The sequence below is a fragment of the Heteronotia binoei genome, chromosome 1 (assembly GCF_032191835.1).
Source record: "Heteronotia binoei isolate CCM8104 ecotype False Entrance Well chromosome 1, APGP_CSIRO_Hbin_v1, whole genome shotgun sequence".
NCBI classification, from domain to species: domain Eukaryota; kingdom Metazoa; phylum Chordata; class Lepidosauria; order Squamata; family Gekkonidae; genus Heteronotia; species Heteronotia binoei.
The window spans coordinates 225,230,211-225,251,641 of NC_083223.1; the positions used below are offsets into that span (position 1 = coordinate 225,230,211).

At 38.5% G+C, this 21,431-nt stretch overlaps 1 protein-coding gene across 10 annotated transcripts in view; it reads left to right on the plus strand.

Moving 5' to 3' along the window:
* MAP4K3 (mitogen-activated protein kinase kinase kinase kinase 3) overlaps positions 1-21,431 on the plus strand; it is a 91,506-nt gene that overhangs the window by 19,327 nt on the left and 50,748 nt on the right. For all 10 annotated transcript variants that reach the window (XM_060248532.1, XM_060248471.1, XM_060248480.1 and 7 more), the window contains exons 3-14: positions 189-279; positions 3,985-4,049; positions 7,579-7,634; positions 8,466-8,513; positions 11,230-11,272; positions 12,000-12,072; positions 12,611-12,742; positions 14,008-14,070; positions 14,154-14,235; positions 14,890-15,000; positions 16,471-16,546; positions 19,824-19,882. In XM_060248532.1, coding sequence (XP_060104515.1) covers positions 189-279; positions 3,985-4,049; positions 7,579-7,634; positions 8,466-8,513; positions 11,230-11,272; positions 12,000-12,072; positions 12,611-12,742; positions 14,008-14,070; positions 14,154-14,235; positions 14,890-15,000; positions 16,471-16,546; positions 19,824-19,882 — 899 coding nt within the window. The remainder of the gene's footprint in view (positions 1-188; positions 280-3,984; positions 4,050-7,578; positions 7,635-8,465; positions 8,514-11,229; positions 11,273-11,999; positions 12,073-12,610; positions 12,743-14,007; positions 14,071-14,153; positions 14,236-14,889; positions 15,001-16,470; positions 16,547-19,823; positions 19,883-21,431) is intronic.

A 21,431-nucleotide genomic window follows, 5' to 3' on the forward strand; every position in this document is an offset into this window, starting at 1 on the left:
TAGAGTAATTTTATATATCTTTGAAGAATTATGGATACCTTGGTGAATTAGCCATATTTACTATTTAGTGTGTTTTATGTGCTTGGAGCACTTCACATTTGTATTATCTCAGAAATCTTTACATTATCCTTATGCCAATATTATACTCAACATTAAATTAGTAAAAAAAGACCTATTCTGTTTCCCAGGAGAAGATTTTGCTGTTGTTCAGCAAGAAATCATTATGATGAAAGATTGTAAGCATCAAAACATTGTTGCTTATTTTGGCAGCTATCTCAGGTACAGTATTTCAAAGCTATATATTGTTAATTTCTTTATTGCCTGAAAAAATGAAATGCCTTTTGTGACTCTATCCCCTTCACCCCTGCTTGTGCTCTCTTGCTTGTCCTCCACTTCATTCTGTTTTCTCAGGTATGGTAGGCAGTGTTCCCTCTAAGCTGAGTTAGCATGAGCTAGCTCATAGATTTTTAGCCTCCAGCTCACACATTTTTGTCTTAGCTCAGGAAAAATGGCCCCAGAGCACAATAATTTATGCAGTAGCTCACAAAGTAGAAATTTTGCACGCAAGACTCTGCAGCTTGGAGGGAATATTGATGGTAGGTGACAGATCCTCCAGTTTCCTAAAGAGTAAGGATAAGTGGAGGCAGTGGAGAAGCCAGGGAGTACAGATGATCCTTTAATCTCTGATCAAGGAATTAATAAGTTAGTCATGCTGACTAATCAGCTAATACTGTCATCCCTCTGTTTAACAAATCCTCATTATACTTCCATTCACTACTTTCTCTGCATTTAATTAAGGAACTTGATATTCCTCTCAGCTGTTTCTCTTGGCATTAAGGCAGCCAGTTTTTCTTGGGGTAGTTTCCTAAGAAGTAGAAATAGTAATGGAAGAAATCTCTCCTGAAAAATTTGTTGGTGTTAGTCCTGTTCTCTCCCCCTCCCCAAAAGCTGGGAATCATATTTAGTCACTGTTAACATTTAGTTAAGTTTTGGAAATCGCTTATTACTTATTTCACTTATGTCACTGAAGGAAATTAGTGAAGCACATAGATATCAAACATACTTATGGGCATGTAGTCTTTACTGAATGTTTATTTGGTGAATATCCTTCAAGATTTGTGAAATTACATGACAGTGCATTGATTACCTATTATTCAAGTTGTTAATAGTGTTCTGATTTGTTATACTGCAGACTCTGCCACAGATTTCAGTTTGGCAAGGAAGTAAAATGAACCTCTGTACAAAATGCAGTATTATTGTTGATTGTGGTATAACTTTGTGAACAGGTACAAAACTGAACAGGACTGAATGACATATAGAGAACCCTGATCTGGATAGCCCAGGCTAGCTCGACCTTGTCAGGTCTCAGAAGCTAAGCAGGGTTGGCCCTGGCTAGTATTTGGATGGGAGATCACCAAGGAATGCCAGGGTCATGATATGGAAACCAGCAATGGCAAACCACCTCTGAAGATCTCTTGCCTTGAAAACCCTACAAGGTCACCATAAGTCAGCTGCGACTTAACAGCACTTTCCACCACCACCAAATGCATAGAAGAGAGAACTGAGGCAGGCACAATTTCTTTCACTTGTTTATGAAAATCCACATCTGCCTAATCTCCAGGAAGTGAACTATTATATCTAGTTTTGAACCAGGTTCTAATGTGTGGATCAAAAAAACTGCACAATGGGGACCAGAGGTAGACTGAGGGGATTTTTCTACAAACCCATCTAGCCTCATATTGTGGGAGAAAAGGATGCAGGCATGAGGACTGCCAGATGGAAAGAGAACGGGAAAGAGAAGATAGTGTGGGGAGGAAGGCATGGGGGAAAATGAGTTGCTCTCCCCATGAGAACTTGCAGGGTTCCTTATTTGTAACTCCTGTAATGACATTCAACTGTTAATACTTCATACAGTATAAATGCTATTCTAAATCTCTTGAAGTCATTTGTTTATTCAGTAAACATCTGGGGCACTGTTTATTCATAGAATACCTAGAGCAGCTGTGAGAAATCAGTCAGGGTCAGCTTGGAAGGGTGACCACTATAAATTTCCCCCCAGTCACTTTCCCTCAGTCCCTCAGGCACATATACAGAAATCCTGTCAGAACTAAAGTAAGCTAGGCATCAGACAGTTTTTGAATTTCAAAAACCACATAGAATATTTATTGGTTCACAAAAGGTAAGGGAGGGGGTAAAATAATATTAATTAGTTATTTGAAGGCAAATCAGTTGGCAGGCAGGAATTCAAAATAAAACACCAGTTTCAAAAATATATAAATAGGCAGGCTTAATAACTATGAACTAACATCAGGCAGGCATTAGTAATAAATAAAGTCTCTTGACAGGCAGGCAGAGCCTACTTGGCACTAGGAACTCTAGGCAGAGATGGTATAGCCCTATTCTCAGGTTCCTTTAAATCAAAAAATAATAAACAATCATACACTCTTTTCCCTACACAGACTTCTGACTTGTGCCAGATCAATATTCTCTCAGACTCACACACTAGCATTTAGGATTCACACCTTTTGAGTGTTCAGCTCCTCAATCCTGTGTGTCCCATCAAGCTAGATTCCTTGTCTGACTCTTGGGAATCCTTCCTGGCCACAAGAATCTAGTCCCTGTATTTAAATGTTAGAGTGTTCTTATTTAGACCAAGAGACTGCCCTGATGTGCTGACAAATCTCCTCAGAGAGTTTCTCCTCATAGAAGGTGCCTAGTTTTGCCCCCTTCTGCCCTCTAACTATCTCACAGATAGAAACTGTTCTGTCTTCCAAGGAATTCAGCCCACAGGCTCATCTCCTTTCCAGTTGCTTTCACAACTGATCAGCTTCAGTTCTCTGACTGAACTCCTCAGTTCTCAGACTGATCTCCACAGTCCCCAGACTGAACTGAACTGTTCCAGTCCTAAAGCTCCACTCTCAGGCGTTTTTTAAACTTCCTTCCAAGCATGTCTCAATTCACTACATTTTTGTTACCATAGCTGCGGCCCAGCCAATTACTTCAAGGCTGTTCCCCAGCTTCCAGGCTAACTTGCCTGAGTCCATTACAGTAGCTAAAAACAATAAAACATAAATTTTGTAACCATAAAAGCAATAATTTTTTTAAAAACCCACTAAAAATACAAATAGTTAAAATTCCAGGTACGACTATCAGATGTTTGCAAAAGCGTTCCAGGTGTTTTTAAATGACTCTGGAAGGGACCCCGCTAACAAAAAAAATATGAGTGGATAGGTTCCTTCAGCAAGGTCCTCTCCCCAGATCTCAGAATCTAGGCAGGTTTATACAGGTGCTGATGATCCCTCTTCGACTTAATACTTTGGACAGTATTTTAAGGGTTTTGAAATTAGGGTTGGGAAAGCCAGTGAAGTAAATACAGCCTTGTTAATATAGGCTCATTGTGGTAGATTCCTGTTAATCTTCCATGCACTTGGTTTTTGATACCAGTTGGAGTTTCCAAGTCATCTTCAGAATAAGTCCCATATATGGAATATTACTGCAAACTTACCTGAATGCCACCAAGGCATCTGTGGCTTCGTATCATTTCTGATGCATGTTCTTGAATCTCAACTGTGGACATTGTTACCTTGAGCAGTATTATTTAGAACTGAATCTTACATGTTTGCAAAAGCTTGACTAAGACCTCTTTAAATTGTGTGAAGCTGCTTTAGTCAGTGTGTCTCAGTACTACTACCTGTTGTAATTGGCAGCAACTCCTTAAGTGTCAGCCAATGAGAAGCCCTTCCCAAGACCTTTTTAAGACCAACAAAGTTGTATTCAAGGTATAAGAGAACATGACACATGGAACGTTACAGTTATATTCAATCCTTTTTTAAAAAAAGGATGAAACTACACAAGCCTTCAACTGTATTCCTAACAATATTGAATTTTGCTCTCTTATAAAATGAATGATGTTACCAATTGTCAAGGCAGCATTCAGTGTTTGTAAATACACAAAATTAATAATCTCTGATTATTATTTTAAAGGCGAGACAAGCTGTGGATTTGCATGGAGTTCTGCGGAGGTGGTTCATTGCAGGACATTTACCATGGTAAGTCGAATCTGCCCATTTAATGAATTGGGTAACTTATTTGGAAATGACAAATGGGAACCAGAAAGTTTCTATATGTTATGTTAAGAGAGTTCTGTTGTCTTCTTCAATAGCAGCCTTGAACCTTGAGGAAAGATGGGGTATAACTATTACAACTATGATGTTTTCCACATCTTGTGTAGTTTCTGTGTTGCTGTTGCAGTTGCCAATACAGTGAAGTGGCAACAGGGTTTCTGCATGGGAGGTTTCCCCATAGTTCCCCTGCTCTGCTCTCCCAGCAGTGACCATTCCCTCACCCCCCTCTGCTGCCAGGACTTCTTTCTTTAAAATAATAATGATTAAATATCATAATGATCCATGTGTCATGTTCTCTGAATTCTTAGCTTTCATCTTTTTTAAAAAGTAAGTGTTTAAAAATTAAGCCTTTACAGTTGTAGAAATATAACTTTCCCCTTATATCTCCAAAATAAAAGGGGTGAGAGACTTATTTTTAATGAAAGCTGGGGATTTAGCGAACCTGACACACAGACTGTTACAACAATGTAATCTTTGTATTTGTTTCCCAAGTGTGGCATCCATCTATGGATACCTAAATCTGTGGATTGAAACCACACATACCCCAAAACAGATTTTTCAGCATCCTTGTGTGTCCCCCTCTCTCAGGCTTGCAGAAAATTCTGAAATGTTCTGAAATACCGGGGGGGGGGGTTAAATCCCCCCAAAGTAAAGTTTCCTTCTTACTTTGGTGTGGTGGAGCCCAGGAGTTGGAGCAGTCATGGGGGGGGGGGGAGAGATGGGATTCCCCCCATGAGTCTCACAGGCCCCCACTTGTGATAATCAGTTGCCAGTTTAAAAGCACACTCATGCACATGCACACACCCCACCATGGCAGGACAGGGGGGAAATGACCACTGCAGGAACAGTGGCAAGAAAAATAGATGATATGTGGGTCAGACTGGGAAAATCCCAATGTTCCCACCCATACAGAAGCCATCCAGGCTCTTTCAGAATTCTGCAGCAAAGCAGGTTTGGATATCATCAGGAAAAAAACTGAGGGAACCCCAGGAGGTGTATGACTACACTGTGATGCTGTGGGAAAGCAGGGGAAAAACCCAATTCCCAACAGCCTCAAACCCAAGGCAAATAATCTTTGTGGCAACAACCTGTCCCTCACAATATGAGCCCTTCTTCCTCAATAATTTTTCAGACTTGTTATCTCCAATACCACTAGTTGGAAAAGTTATTAATGATCTGGTATTTAAGAGGTTGTTTGTATAAACAAGAGAGGATAGGATACCTCACTTAAACAGGTGGAACTGACATGCCTGTTTTAATTGCAGTTGAATTATTTGTTTTCATATGGTACTGTTCTCCAAATAAAGACTGAAAAACAAGTAAAGATCCACCTATTTTGCTTCAGTCCTCGATCACTTCTACATACATAACTATAAGTATATTTATAGTTATAGAAGACTTGAACCCTGCTCCTATGTACATAAATCAGTCCTGTTGATGCTGGTGGATCTTATCAACATGGACATATGATGAGAATCCCAATCCTTTTACATTGTTTTTACATTAACAGTTGAATTCAAATTAAAAATGGTTCTTTATGCTTCTGTTCTGTGTTCAGGTCAAATGTCTAGGCAGAATGGCAGGCCTTGATGAAGTTACCTTAACCTGTTCTTTCAGTGGCGTAAGCCACTTGAGTACTTTGGGCTAATTTACAATAGCTGGTTCAATTCTTGACTGTTATGTGATGCTGTTTTTAATGTGCTAAAGTTTGTTGCCCAAAAGTATGCCAGTTATGTTACAAGTCATGGACCCACTTGTTCTAAAGAAAAAGTCACACTTACACCACAGTACTTAATCATACTTCACGAATAATCTGCCTCTCCCTGCCAAACTGTTATTACATGATTTGTATTAGGCAATATGGTCTGGCCTGGTGTGAAGAAGTTGCTTTAGGTACAGTTCTTGCTAACTTTCCCTTTTTTATTATTATTATTTTGGAACAGTTTTTCAATTGCACAACAATTGCTTATAATTTCATAAGTGTTGCGGTATGAATTTTTGACAGATGAATGACAACTTGGACTCTGTTGATGTTTTTGTTATCTCTGTGACACCTGTTGAAAAGGTGCTCTTGACTTGTACAAATATGGTGTGTTGTTTCTTTCTGCTGAGTCATTCCTTTGTCTCTCTGTTAAAAGCTATGATGGATGCCCTTGTGATGGTGCCACCTGTGTGAGAGGAAATGAGCTTATTATGTGTATGTGGCTGAACAGATGTCGGCTGCTAATGCTTTCCTGTTACTGCTGATTTTGGCTGCCAACCTGCTTTAAAAAAAAAAAGACTGAAATATTCTGCTTCTAATTCATTTCCAAGCTGTTTTTCACTCCAGGCCAGCCTCGAGAATTAAACTAGGTAAAATCCAAAGGAATTCAGCATGCCCATTTCCTTGCATACCTTTACAGTTCTTAGGTTATTTAAATTGGATGTCACAACTGCCTATGTTGCTGTCACCTGGAATTCATTACAGCTCCTCTCCCTCAAATCTTATTCTGCATATGATAGAATGGGCCTCCATAAGTGAAGACTGAGTTCATTCGTTGCACTCAAGTTGTACTTATGAAGGACAATGTAAATTCTGATTATTATCTTATGTAGTGCCTTTCCCTGTCCTGGCAGACCACTCTTGGAGTACTTTTAAGATTCAGCATTCAAGGATTTGCAATAAACTTGCATATAAATTTCAAATGACAGCCAGTACGAGAAAGGGGTAGCATTTCAAACTAGGACCAAGCAGGTTCCGATACCAGCTCAACCATGAAGCTCTCTGGGTGACCTTAGGCCAGTTGTGTGCTTTCAGCCTAATCTTCCTTGCTCGGTTTTCATGGAGATCTGGGGAGCATGTACATTACCATGAACTTGGAGGGAAGGCAGGATAAAATACAGTAGAAACACATTTTAAAAGGAACAAAGATGCACATGTTTGAAAAGGAACAAAAAGGAGACAATGAAAAATATTCTAACAGAGAACCAAGTATAGGGAATCAGATCCTTGTATCAGCCAGAAGGAGAAAGAACAAGACCCTTTTCTTCAGGCAGCAGCCAATAGGAGAGTTGGGTTAACTTCTGGCTGTGTCATGTGTAACCTCGTCTCCGTAACCGATCTTGGGAGCAAATAATTGAAAGGCAGGTGATAAATGATAAAATTATTGAGTCGCTCTCTAAAAAGCACAGAGAGTAAAAAGGTACTTCTTTAAAAAGCACAGAGAGTTCAGGTACTTCTTTAAAAGGTGAGAAGGGAGAAACAGACAAATTTATGGGGACAATGAATTTTTCTCTTCTAGCAAAGTTAAAGAGGACAGTTACTTTCCTGTAACTTCTGTTTCGAGGCCTGAAATGTTATTGGCCATATCTGGGATGTGTTACAGAGAGAGCATGCAATATGAATAAAATGTTAACGATTTCTGTCTTATGCATTCTAATTCTCTTTTTGGGGCGATGGTATTGTTTCTTCTAGTGACTGGTCCTCTTTCAGAACAGCAGATTGCTTATGTTAGCAGAGAAACACTACAGGTAAATAAAAAAATTTTATTACTAGTCTTTTGGGGTAGAATATTCCAGAGGAAAAATAAGACCCAGATACTTGTCCTGGTGTGTGGGTCAGACTTGTCCTGGGTAATGATGGCTGTCAAGTTACACATAAATTATAGGTAACTGTTATGATGCTCTGTTACAGTATTTTCAGTGCCTAAAAATGAAGTTTCTCATCTTGTTCTTAGTAACCATTAAAGAAAAACAAACACCAGTGCTGCAGCTTATGCATTTGTCCACATACATGTGTGTGTGTATATATGTGTGTGTGTGTGTTTTGGCTTAGGGTGCTTCAGAGAGATATGCCTGTCTTAACTGATGCTTTGCCTTTGATTCTTAGGCACAAGGTGAGCTGCTCTGGTCACAGATTCTGCATACTTCTGACTATTTTAGAGTCTTACACAGTCAGTATATAATAAGGAAAAATGTTTGGCACCTCTAACATGGTTTTCCTGGAAAGAGTGGTGCTTATTTCTACATCAGTGCACTTTAGGATTGCAGGCTTCAGTGCAGCTTTATATTTCTGTGATGCTTATCGCTGTATTGAATGTGTCCAGAAGGGTAACTTTATACCAGTTTGCTTTTAAAGAAGGGAACAAGCTTTCCTCTCTCTTGCTTGTGTGACTCTTCTGTCCTTCTCTCCTTCTATCACCACTTCAAGCATGGGTTGATTCTGCAGTGATGTTGATGCAAATAATTTAAATTGGGACATCCACAGATATGTAACTTTGTTTCTTAAACCTGGTGTTGTTTTTCTTGGCAAAAAATGTACACACACAATCTTTAATCACAGCAGCTTTTTTTCCACTATAGGGTTTATATTATCTTCATAGCAAAGGAAAAATGCACAGAGACATAAAGGTAGGGCTTATCTTTAATTTTTTTCCTTGATTAACAAAATTTCCAATTGTTCAAAATGTTAAATTTGTAACCTGAACTGGAAAAACTGTCTTCTATCTTAGTGCCCCCTCCCTCTTACTTGAATAACCTGAAATTGTTCCTTGACTGATGGTGTGAATTAAGTATGATACCATAGCTCATTTCCTAGTATTCGGGATACTGGCTCGGAAAATTGTAACTTGTCCACAGCATCCATATCATGCTAGTTATACACTTGGTCTCTATATTTTGAGAGAATTTTAGGTTATTCTGACCTTGTCTGTTTGTTGTTTTTCTTGAGAGACTGACCTTGCTAACGGAAAATCTGCTAATTAGTTTGTCCATGCACCTTTCTGCTAATGAAATAGCTTGAAAGAGCAGTGATGTTTTCAAATTTGGTATGCATTCTTGTAACAGAATTTGTTGTTGTTAAGAACATAAGAGAAGCCATGTTTTATCAGGCCAGTGGTCCATCCAGTCCAACATTCTGCATCGCACAGTGGCCAAAAAAACTAGGCACCATCAGGAGGTCCATCAGTAGTGCCAAGACACTAGAAGTCCTCCCACTGTCCCCCCCCCACCAATTCTTTGCTGTTATTTCACACCATTTATCAAATCTATAGATACTGTTTTGGATCCTAAGATGCCATTCTGTTGGCGCAGCAGATTCTCAGTGGAACTGTTTTTTGATCTGTGGAGATGGAGACTGTTTTTGCCACTTCCCCCTCCTACTTGGTGGGGAGAAGGGCTACAGGAAGAGGGGAGGGGCCAGGAAAGTTGCCTTCTTCTAACATGATTCAGCTTGTGCTATTCAGGAGCCAGGGCTTTGTATGTGATTGCATCACCTGATGCAGTGCAGCATTTTTTGTTTGGTTTCTTTATAATAACTCCTGCATTGCATTTGTGCTCTTTAAAATGTGCTTGTGTTGGCACTTAAGGCTGATGTAGACATAGGGTTGGATTCAAACTAGATTTTCCAAGGATGACTCCCCCACCTGCCTGCATGCATTTCACTGATCTCCACAAGATGCTGCTCCTGGAGATTAGAGGACCCCAAGAGACAACAGAAGGGAGGTCTACAAATGGAATCAGTGGCTGTCGCCCATAGCATGTGCAAGTCTTTAACCAGAATTAAAGAGTTTGGGATCAGATGTTTAGTATGATGTGTGCCCTTTCCCCTGCTCCTTGTCTCTCTGATTTTGTTCAGACTTCATAATGCACTTCTACATTGTCTTTCTGCTCTTTGCATTACTCTTTGCACAACAGTCCTTATATAAAAGAATATATGGACACAGATATGACATTAAAAATACAAGTGTTCAATAACCAGTGGGGGCATTCACAGGTAGAATCGAACATGAGAATGTGAATTAGAATTTGTTCACAAATTCAAGACCATTTACCCATCGTCTAACACAATATAGATGATAATTGCTTGCATATCCCATCCTTTATAGTTGTTTGATTTAATCTTGTTTTATACTGTCTTCTTTTTGTAACATTCCCCTTCCCTTCTGCTGGGTATTTAAGCAAGTCAAATGGATGTACACTTCTGTGCATCGGAGAAAGTGAGCTTAGACTCATTAAGTCAAATTTTGTCCGCCTTAAGGTTCTACTGGATGCCTGTGAAGTCAGGACTGATGTTAGATGTAGCTCTGGAATATCCGTTTTGAGATTTGGTGATCAAAGGAGGCCTCACCATAGGGGTATTATAATACTTGCTGTTTTATTTTTAATCCTTCACTTAGTAATCCCTAATATAGAGTTTGCCTGTTTCACTGCTGGGCCACACTAAGTTAATATTTTTATTGGCTTCTTGTTTACCAAGGGCAAACCCACATTAAGAGGGAAACTGGTTTGCTTTAGGTTTGATGTGCCATTTAGCTTAGGCTAACTATGGTGGTGAGATTTGCACCTGGAGGGGAGAGATCGCATGAGCTTGCAGTCTGATCATGATCTTTCAATTGTGGATAAGCATTACTTATTAATTTTTTTAAAAAAAAAACCTGATATATTGGAAAGAAAACTTTTTTTTGGACAGCTGAATCTTGTCTATGAACCTTTTTGTGAGGGGAAATCTCTGAATGTGGTGTTAAATGCTGTTCTACTGGAAATATTTGTGTATACAGCCAAGGGAGGAAGGAGCTTGTGCCCACCACAATTTCAGGCAGGTGTGCTGTGTTACATTTTTACATGATTAATTTTTTTTCTATGTTACATTTCTTAAATAAAAATAAGATACTTTGCAAGGGCAGATGCTCTCACTAGATATCCTCTTTCGGGAATTTAATTTGTCTTGATAAATTGACATGATATGCAACTCATTATTGGCTTGAATCCAACAGAGAGTTGCCAAGGATGGAAGGATTTCCACCTGTGGAGTGTGATTTGCTTGCCTTCTGCTTTTAAGAGCAGCATTGGAGGATGTTATTGGTGATAGGTGGAGACAGGCAAGAAAGTTGCCCTCAATGGGCAGAAATTCTTTTGTCCATGGAAAACACTCTGCTCCATCTAAGCCATCATCATGGGAGGGGGTGGGGATTCTGGGTTCCATTCATTTCTGTTGTGTATAATTGTGAAATTGGCACTATTTAAAAGTGTTTAAATACTTAAAAATAATGTATTTTTAGAGTTTGTTAATTTTAATAGTTGAAAGAACATTACATCTAAGAGTTGTATGTTGTAATTTTTCCTAAAGGGAGCAAATATTCTTTTAACTGATAATGGCCATGTGAAATTAGGTAAGCATCTCCTTATCACATCTGTATAATTTATAGGTTGTTCACTTCATGTTTTATAATTCAGCATTGATTTGTGTATTACCTCTCTGCTCAGCTAAGGCTGGTGCATTCCATTATCACGTAGCATATGCTACCAAGGAAGAGGCTCCTCCATTGGTAGGAATCACCTTGTATTAATGAAATATGCTAGTCTTTACTGAAGGTTACTGATAGCTTTCAAACCATTTGCAAAATCTCAGCTGGTTTCTTACAAGAATTTTAACAGAGGCAAGCTGTTTTTCAGTTTAAAAAGATGTCTTGCAGTCTCCTGCTGACTGAGGTGCTACATTGAGTACTGGAGGGCTCTGCTTATATGCATATTTTTCATTCATATATGTTTATAGCCACTTTGGACTGTGACCAGCATTTAATTTTTTAATCCATGTTCAGCCTTTCATGAAGTATTTGACCATTGCAAGACATAAATTAAAATAGAGATGGAGCAGGCTGTAAGACATTCCATTGAAACTAAAGAGATTGTGTAGGAATTCGGAAGAAATGGCTTTCTTCTATGACTCTTCTTTACAGATGTAATTGTCTAAGGATAAAATTGTTAGAGCAAAATATGTAACTTAATATAAAGGCTTTCAAAATTTGTTCGTCATAGTTAATTACTGTTGTGACTATACAAAATTGTAACAATTCCATTCATTATCATAAATGACTCATTGTCTTCAATGTTTTGTAGCTGATTTTGGAGTTGCAGCACAAATAACAGCTACGATTGCCAAAAGGAAATCTTTCATTGGAACTCCATATTGGTAACTTTTTAAAAATCCATTCATTCATGCAACAGCTCTCATTATATTCCTGAAGATAAGAGGAAGCACACCAGAGTTTTCATAGGGGGGATCTGATGAAATGAAATGACAGAATCTAAAATAAAGCCCTAACTTTTTTTGTTTTCACTCCTTTATATTTCAGAGGGTTTGGGAGGAGGCTGAACCCTGCCTCAGTTTTTTTACATTGATTCTTGGCCTAGTAAATACAAAAATGCTTGAGGCAAATATTGCCAGACACCCTGCCTCCCCATCCAGTCTGACCCATTGCATCTTTAATAGCAACTTGTGCCAGCGCATTAGGCTGCTGTTGAAGGTGTCTACAGTTGCTTGTTGAAAAGCTAGCAGCCGTGAGTCAACTGAGAAAAAGCCCCAACAGAGAATTGAACATGCTTAATTTAAAGTATAATGAACAACAGGGGAATTAACATCAAAAAATTTTGGACTGCATGTTTTTCAGAGTATAGGAATTAGACTATAATATACATATTTTTTCCCAACAATGTTCTCATACTTTTAGGATGGCTCCTGAAGTTGCTGCTGTTGAAAGGAAAGGTGGATATAATCAACTTTGTGATCTCTGGGCTGTTGGAATAACTGCTATAGAACTAGCAGAACTTCAGCCCCCTATGTTTGACTTGCATCCAATGAGGTTGGTAATTTGTGTAAGGCTGCAAAACTTAGGCAACATTTAAAGCAAACTAATTATCACATAATGTAACTTCCAACTTTTCTTAATGAGAACACATTAGCCATGGGGCTCAGAACCCCCACACAGATCTGTGCTTTCCTTCCCTTTTAATTGAGGCTCAACTGTGATTAGTGTTGACAACTCTCCATGGGAGAGAAATGAAGGAAAAAGAGAGACTGGCTTCATTCCCTATTTCAGACAGCTGGTTGTCTGCATTAAAGCTAGCTATACCAAGCATATGTATCCCTTCACTGATCTGGAAAATTTGGGACCCCATCCTCTCATTCCCCCTTCCAAAAAAGGTGAATCAGTAGTATCAAAGACACCGAGAGACATTAATACTTATGTGCTCAGAAATTAATACTTATTTGCTCAGAAATCAGTCACTGATCCTCCAAGGAAGCCAAGTGTGCAGCACCTTTATCTCTCTCCTCCCTCCCGGTGGAATCAAATTCAAGAGGCGATCCTTTTACAGTTTGCCTTGGGCACCATTTATGTATTTACTTAGGAGATTCCTGTGTCATCTCTTCTGAGGTGGCTTATGGTTAAAATAATGTTATCAGTATAAAACCAAGCTGGTAAATCAAGCCCAGGAACATAAATGGCATATATATATAACAACCAGAGACAGACCACAAGAAACTCTCTAATTAAAAGCACAGTGAAAAATATGTTTTGACGGATGCCTAAAGACACTAAAGTGGGTACCTCATGAGCCTCACAGGCATGAGCGTTCCAAAGGAGAGATGCTCTCTCTTGAGTCATACTTTGATAAATGTTCTACATAAGACCTCATTCTTTGTGATATCACCTTTGCTGGTGTTGCATTCTTTTTTTAAAAAAAAAGGCTTGCAGTTATTCAGGTGGTGGCAAACAAATAAACACTATAATTAAGAATAGATCCATTAAAGAATTGGAATTAACCATGGAATAATTCATCTTTATTTTTAAGTTCTGTAACTTACTTTTATAAACTTCTGGTTATTTATTATCAGCCACCCTAGCCATTGAAGATTTTTTCCTTTCCAAAAAGGAGAGAAGAGAAGTTGCTTTCTCCTTTAATTTTTCATCTTGATCAAGTATCTGTCAATACACATTTTTATCCCTCTCTGCCTACCTGCTCTCCAGTGGCAGTTTTTGAGTTTTCCTACTGAAGACTAATGCAGTACTGCTGTTGGATTTTTATCATCTTTAAATTGCAAGTCACCATTTTTCTTAATTTTCAGGGCACTCTTCTTAATGACGAAAAGCAACTTTCAGCCTCCCAAGCTAAAGGACAAAATGAAATGGTAAATACCTTAGCAGTACAGTTGCAGAATATTGATTCTATTAGCGGAACATTTTTTAAAAAATAATTCATTTCATTTTAAAGGTCAAATAGTTTCCATCATTTTGTGAAAATGGCACTTACAAAGAATCCTAAAAAAAGACCTACTGCTGAAAAATTACTTCAGGTATGACTCTTTTACCACTTTTGTATAACTACTTTATCACTTTCCAATCTGTTTTAATCTTAATCTGTAACTGCATTTCTTGTGAGAGGAGATCTTCCCATAGGAAGTCTGGACAGCTTCAGATGAGGCACAGTTCCTGTTTAACCTCAGGTGCTTAGCCACTAGGGTTGTTGCGTGGGTATTCTGATCCTTCCAGGAGGAAGAGAAAGCACTGCTGGCTGTACTGCTTGTCTTTGCCAGTTTGGTATAGTGGTTAAAAGCAGCGGACTCTAATATGGAGAACCGGGTTTGATTCCCCCACTCATCCTCATGCAGCTGGCTGGGACCTTAGGTCAGCCGCAGTTCTCATAGAGCTGTTCTCTCAAGATCAGTTCTTTGAGAGTTCTCTCAGCCTCACGTATCTCACAGGGTACTTGTGGAGAGAGGAAGGGAAGGATATTATATGCCACTCTGAGTGAAGGGCAGGGTATAAATCCAACTCCCTCATCTTCTCCTTCTCCCAGCTCTTCCTCCTCTCCTCATGGAGGGAGTGGAACACTGTTGTTGTTTTAAATAAGTGTGTGGGAATTCTCTGAGAAATGGTTTGAGAAGCATTTCAGTTACATAAAAATGCAAAATGCTGATATAATTTCTCTTCACTTTCTGTCTTTTTAGCATCCTTTTGTTACCCAGCCTTTAAGTCGAACCCTTGCTATTGAACTGTTGGATAAAATGAATAATCCTGATCATTCCACTTACCATGATTTTGATGATGATGATCCAGAGGTAAGAATGCTGCTGGATTATAGCTGCAATACTTTTTCAGTTAGAAATATTGATGCACATCTAAAATATCTTTATCATATACCAGGGAATTCTGAGATTGTCTGGAGTACAGTATGTACAATAATTTAGTGGTATTAGCTGACTTATTAGTATTTGTATTTATATACCTTTTACATGCCTGCTTTGAAGTGCCATTCAAACTCTCTGATTTGTAAGAGCCACCTGTTTTGTTTTGGTTTTTTTAGGCTGATCTGATAGGGAGCTGCTTTTGCATTGCCATTTTCTAATTGCTAAAATTATTGAGGTGTTATATTATCAATGATAGTTTCAAAGGTTATTTGCTTTTTAAATAAACCTGACGCCTGGGAAAGGTGGTATACAAATATTTAACATATCTTATTTAATATTATGAGGTAGACAAAGTCCAGTAGTAATATTAGTGTGTGTGTAAGTATACATTTGTATCTTGTCACAGGTAATACTTTAATGTATAAGGTGCTAAATAATGAGTAAACAAAGGATATATTCTATTGCACATGGGAAAGGATCCTTAGATTAAAATGCATCCTTGTCTGCCACCTTTGCCAATTGGAAACCATTCTGTTTCTCCATATTCTGTCCTGACAGTGGTCTCTTGTCCACAGTATAGATTACACATCAAAGCAATCAAATTCTGTGACACACCTGTTGTTGTTTTTTAAAGTCAGACATAGGTTTTCATGATCCACACAGTCAAAAGCTTTTGAAGTCTATGAAACACAAGCTGATTTTCTTATATTCTCTTGTATGCTATCCCCTCCAAATCAGGCATTTTCTCCAGGATTTATTATTTTTTTCACATACCTACTAGGTGTATTAAGTAATTGAGCACAGAAACAGATGGCAAACAAACACTTGCAAAATAACTCATTCTGCATCTCTAGTTAATTATTTTGCATAAAATGTTTTCACCAGATAGTGCAAAAATAATACATTGATAACAAAAATAGGCCTCTGACAATTGAAGGTCTCCATAACGCAGAGGGAAAGTCATTAATTCCTGTCAGGGACTGACAGATAAGTAGAATCATAGAGGATGAGACATCTGTCTGCCAGTGCTCATGTCCCAGAGGACATAAACTTTATGTAAGGTAAAGGAGACTTTGTATCAAATGTAGCTTTCTTTTAAGAACCAACAAAATTCCTGGAGGGAGGTGCTTTAATTTGACCTTTACAAAAGAATCTCGTTTTCTCTGAAATAAATTGAGCATTGCAGTTGCTTAATGGACTTTTCCATCATTGCTTTATATACTGGAACAGTTTGATGTGCTTCTCCCTCATTGTATAGCACAGATTGCATCTCCAGGAAATACCTGTTTATAGTAATATTTAATATGCAAGGTATTACAAAAATGGTTTTAAAAGAAATTGGCAAGAGGTGCAATGTTCACTGTCTGAACTGTACTTTCTGTGTTGTAATTTTTCCCTTAGCCACTTCTTGTGCCTCATAGAATTCATTCAACTAGTAGGAATGTGAGAGAAGAAAAAACACGCTCTGAAATAAACTGTAAGTACGTACTCATATTTTGAAATTAACTGTGGTGGGTACACCTTCCATAACCACACAAGTGCTGGTAGCCTATAATGGGTTGTCGCTACTCATCCTTTAATAGGCATCCTGTTCAGACTGCAGAATAGTGGAATATAGGCCCATAGTGGGAGAAAGGAAGTGTTGAGGTATGAGGCATGGGCAAGAAACGAAGAGGGCTGTTGCTGAAAAACTCATCTAAGCCCTCTTTAGTCTCAGAGGCTTGAAAGCCATTGAAGTCACCATCTAATTCTGGGCTTTGCAATCATTTGTTTTAAATGAAACTGTGTCTCACGTGGCCATCCCATAAACTAGCATCTCTGTGCTGCCTAGATTATTTTTGTTGCTGCTGCTGTTTTTAGGAATGTGTTCCTTCTACAAATAGCAGTGTATGGCACAAAACAATACAACTTCTTAATTTTTCTGTGCAACTGAAAATATAATTGAACTCATAACCCAAAAGAGCTTCATAATATAAAAATGAAACATTTTTCTCTCTGAATTACATCACTTCATATAGTAGATTCCTCTACAGTAATCATTTGTTTCCAATTCTCTGCCCCAAGTGGTGGCTTGTTTTCTTTGTGGGTTTTATTTAAAATTTGTGTGGAGACTTCTGAGTGACACTTACACCTGATCTGAGTGCTCCTAAAGGACGGGGAGGAGCTGGAAGAGGCTGCTGCAATTAGTATTGCATTTTCTCTCTACGCTGCAGCACTAGGTAGGGTGTTCTTCATGACTTAAAGCTTAAGTATGAAGGAACATCTGTAGCATTGGTAAAGAGAGTGAACATTGGTTTACATTCGCTCCTCTTCCACCCTCATCCAGCAGTATGCTCAGTGCATTCTGATTGCCTTGGAAAGCATAGCAGAAATGGTTGGAAATATTTCTGTATGTCTCTTCCTGGCAAATGCATTAGGGTGGGCTTGCTCTTTCTTTCTGTTCCTCTCTCTACAGCAGAGGGACAGTTACAGAAAAGCAGGAACTACACAATTGAGCAGTGGCTATTTTGCACTGATGTAACAGCAAAGAAAAGTATTTTTAATTCAGTCCATTGAGAAGTTTGGGGACAAAGGAAAAAAAGTGCAAGTAAGGTATTAAAGGGATCTTTGATATTCCATTAGACACTATGATACTATCTCTGCATTGTATTTTAGACTTGGGAATGAGTTGTCTAGCTCTCATAGAAATTTGGGAATGCATATTTTTAATGGTTTCCTGCAATGGCATTGGGATAGTCTGGAATGGAAAGGGCTATCAAACATAGTTACCAACATGGCTACCCACCTAGATAAACCTTTACTTAGTGACTAAAAACAACTGACATTTTATAATTTTATTTATTAATTGATTATACACATGTATACAAGTTAGAAAATTTACTGTTACAAAAAAAGGAAAAGATAGTGAACACATATCATTCAAATAAAGAACATATGTCACATACCATAAATTCTCATTGGGAAATAGCAATGAAACACATTTAAATTTAACTTTTGCTGCCAGTAGACCCCAAAAGGGTTGCTATGTTATCATAAAAGTAGGCTTCTGCTGCCTGCCATCTTTCAGATGTACAATCTGGCTAACTTCAACAATTTTGCAATTTGCCAGGCCTAATTAATCCAAATGTATAGTCAGATTGGACCCTAATACTATTTTTTTTGCAGTTAACATTCTGCTAAAATAAGGTTCAAGAACACATTAAAATGTTGATGCTGTCAGACCCAAAAGAATAACCTTAAGGAGCTGAAGTATTCACATAAAATTAATTTCTGTATTGACTTTTTCCTGAAACATTTTAACAGCTAGGCATTCCTACCAAATATGGAAATAGTTTGCAGATCTCGAACCACAAATCCAACATTTCTGGAAGGTCAGCTTGAAGCAATAATTTAGACTTTAACACCCAAAATAGATAAGTTGCTTTTGTATGTATCTTTGATTTTAAAATTTTAAACTCAGTACAATTTAGAGAAGCAGTATAACATACCCGGTTTATACAGATCATACTTAGTAGGTGATATATAAAATTTTTATAACTATAGAACAAAGCCAGCACCACCCACAGCCTGGTTCCAGTGTGCATTTCAGTAATTTAAGAAATCATCAAATGAAGGAGATAGTATTTAATACATAAGAATCAAAAGGATTGTTTCTTTGAACTGATTGAGTAATATGATATAGATCAGGGGTGTCAAACTCATGAGGGCCAGATCTGACATAAATGATACTTTGTTGGGCCAGGCCATATGTGTGTCATAAAATGTTATACCAGGTAACAGATATATAAACTTTGTAAAGCATACAGACAAGCTCAATTAAAGTTTTTTTTTTAAATGTTTTTAAAATAAGACATGCTTAAAACAACAGCACTCCTTGGTCTTAAAGGTGCTTTCTTGTACCTCTCGTGTGCAATCCAGGGAACTGGGCAAAGGAAGCTCTGGCTCTTCCTTTCTTCCCCAGGGGAGCAGGAGGGGGAGGAGCCTCAGCCAATAGAAAGAAGAGAAGCTTGGCTCAATAGCTCTGCTGTATGATTGATTTTCGTTGGTATGATTGAGAGAGCCTGGCAAAGCAACTCTCCCTCCCCCCCCTTCTCCCCAAGGGAAGAGCCTCAGCCAATGGAGAAAATAGAGGCTTTGCTTTGTAGCTCCCGTGCGATTGAGGAGCCTGGCAAAGCAAGCTGTGATGAAAAAGGAAACGAGAGAGGGACAAGGAAGCAGATGACAGCCAGTTGCTTGGGGGCTTGATAGGAGCTCTCTGGGGGTCTGATTCAGCCTCCAGGCCACATATTTGGCACCCCAATATAGATAAATCTGACCTTTGCAAACATTAGGTTAACGTGCCTTATTGCTTTGACCCAGGTTCCATAGTGCTTCCCCCCTCCCACAGTGTACTTCCATGTGCTTTCAGGGATGAAATCAGGCCTCATTCAGTGGGAGCTCACAGGAGCAGAGCTCCTGAAACTTTCTGAGAGTTCCTCCTCCTCCTTCTGAGAGTTCCACCTCCTTCTCCATTGAATAGTATGTGCAGCTGCATAACAATCCCTGGATGAGCTCCACCACCTATTTTTTTTTTCTACGAAATTTCTACGAAATGACCCTTGGATGAAACCATTGCGAAGAACCAGCAGAAAATTGTGCTGATGGCCACACTGTATATTATATCTTCAAACTGTGTCCATAAAGACATTTCACATGTTGTACACCCTTAAACTTTGTTCTTATTTATTCTTGATTTTATTTATTGTCTTCAATAGTTGGCCAAGTAAAATTTGATCCGCCTTTAGTAAAGGAGACAGAACCTCATCATGAGTTTGTGAGTAACAATTGTATATGTTTGTTGTGTGCAGCCATAATATGTAGCTTGTGGGGTGAGGATTCATTTTAGTACAACAACAGAAAGAGCGACCTGTGATCATGCTTTTTATTCTGTTACGGTGCATATTTGTTCAAATCCTTAAAAAAAACTTTTTTTCAAAGTAGATGTAATTTTCTTTTATGGGAAATCTTTTCAAATGTCTAGTGTTAGTTCTGTCACTTACTGATTCTTGTGAACAGATGGAACATAAGGATCTGCCTTAAACTGAGTGAGGCTAGTATCTGTATTGATAGTTGCTGTCCAGGGTCACAAGCAGAGAAAACCTTTGCCAATAATAGTTTGCTGAGTTCGTTTTAACTGAGGATACCAGGGATTGAACCTGGGGCCTTCTGCATGCAAAGCATGTTCTCTGACTCTGACACACTGTCCCAGTTGTAACTCCCTATTCCACAGATATTTGATAAGTTAAGCCAGGCACATGTGAAGTCTGTTTTGAACAGATCTATTTTTCTATAGTTTTTGGGACTGCCATGCTTAACTACTTGATTAATGAAAGAAGGTGGGGAGTGCTTGCTGTTGAACATCATGACCCTATAGCCCTGAAACTCTGTAAACCTTAGGTCATATAGGTATATTTTGTTGTGTGTGTATATATGTGTGCATTGGCTCATAGCCTCAGCTTCCTGACATATCTATGAATAGATCCTTGCCTTTCTGTGGGTTTTTTAAAAATACATTGCATGACACTCAGAAGGGAGCTTATTAGGCTTAATGGAATGTTGATGTAGGTCCTTGGAAAGAATTTAGAGGAAAATTAGGAATTTGTGATGAGCTATTTTGAAGGCTAGCTGTATGAAGAGAAGTCTTTTGTTCAGTCTAGTGAAACAAGGATTAATGGACCATATGTTATCAGTTTTTGCAAACATTACAAAAATGTCAGAAAGATTGGGGGAAACACTGTTTTGCTGTATATTTTGAAACTGAAACAAGAAGAAATACATTTAAACTATAGAGAGGAAGAGCAACAGGCTAGCCATTAGCAGGAAACAATTTAAAACTTCAACCTGAGGTGTTGTTACCTAAAAGTAAGTCAGTTCAGTCACTCTCAAATAAAACTCCCACTGACATAGCAAAAGTTTGGTGAAGCAAGGTTTCTGTTTGCAAAGCGTGAGAGAGGCAACTTCCCCAGTTCTCCCTCCTTGATGCATAGCACCCCTGCCACATGTTCAAGAAGCTCCCTCAGTTCTCAGCATCAGCTTTTAAAGGGGTCACAGGAAGCTGCTGTGGGAAGTGGGGAATATTCACCTTTCTGCTTCCTCTCCCAACTCAGAACTCAATCCATTAAAATTTCATACTTCAATTAATCTCCATGTATTTTCCATATTCTTTGGGGAACAAAAGTAGTACATTTTAAAGCTGACACTTAAATGTCTCTTGGTTGCTGAAACATTGACTTCAGTGAATCCAATCCTAGAGTACTACTTTCATTTAGTCCCTCATCTCCCTGGTTTTTAATCTCTTGAAGAAGCATGTATCTCTTTGGATG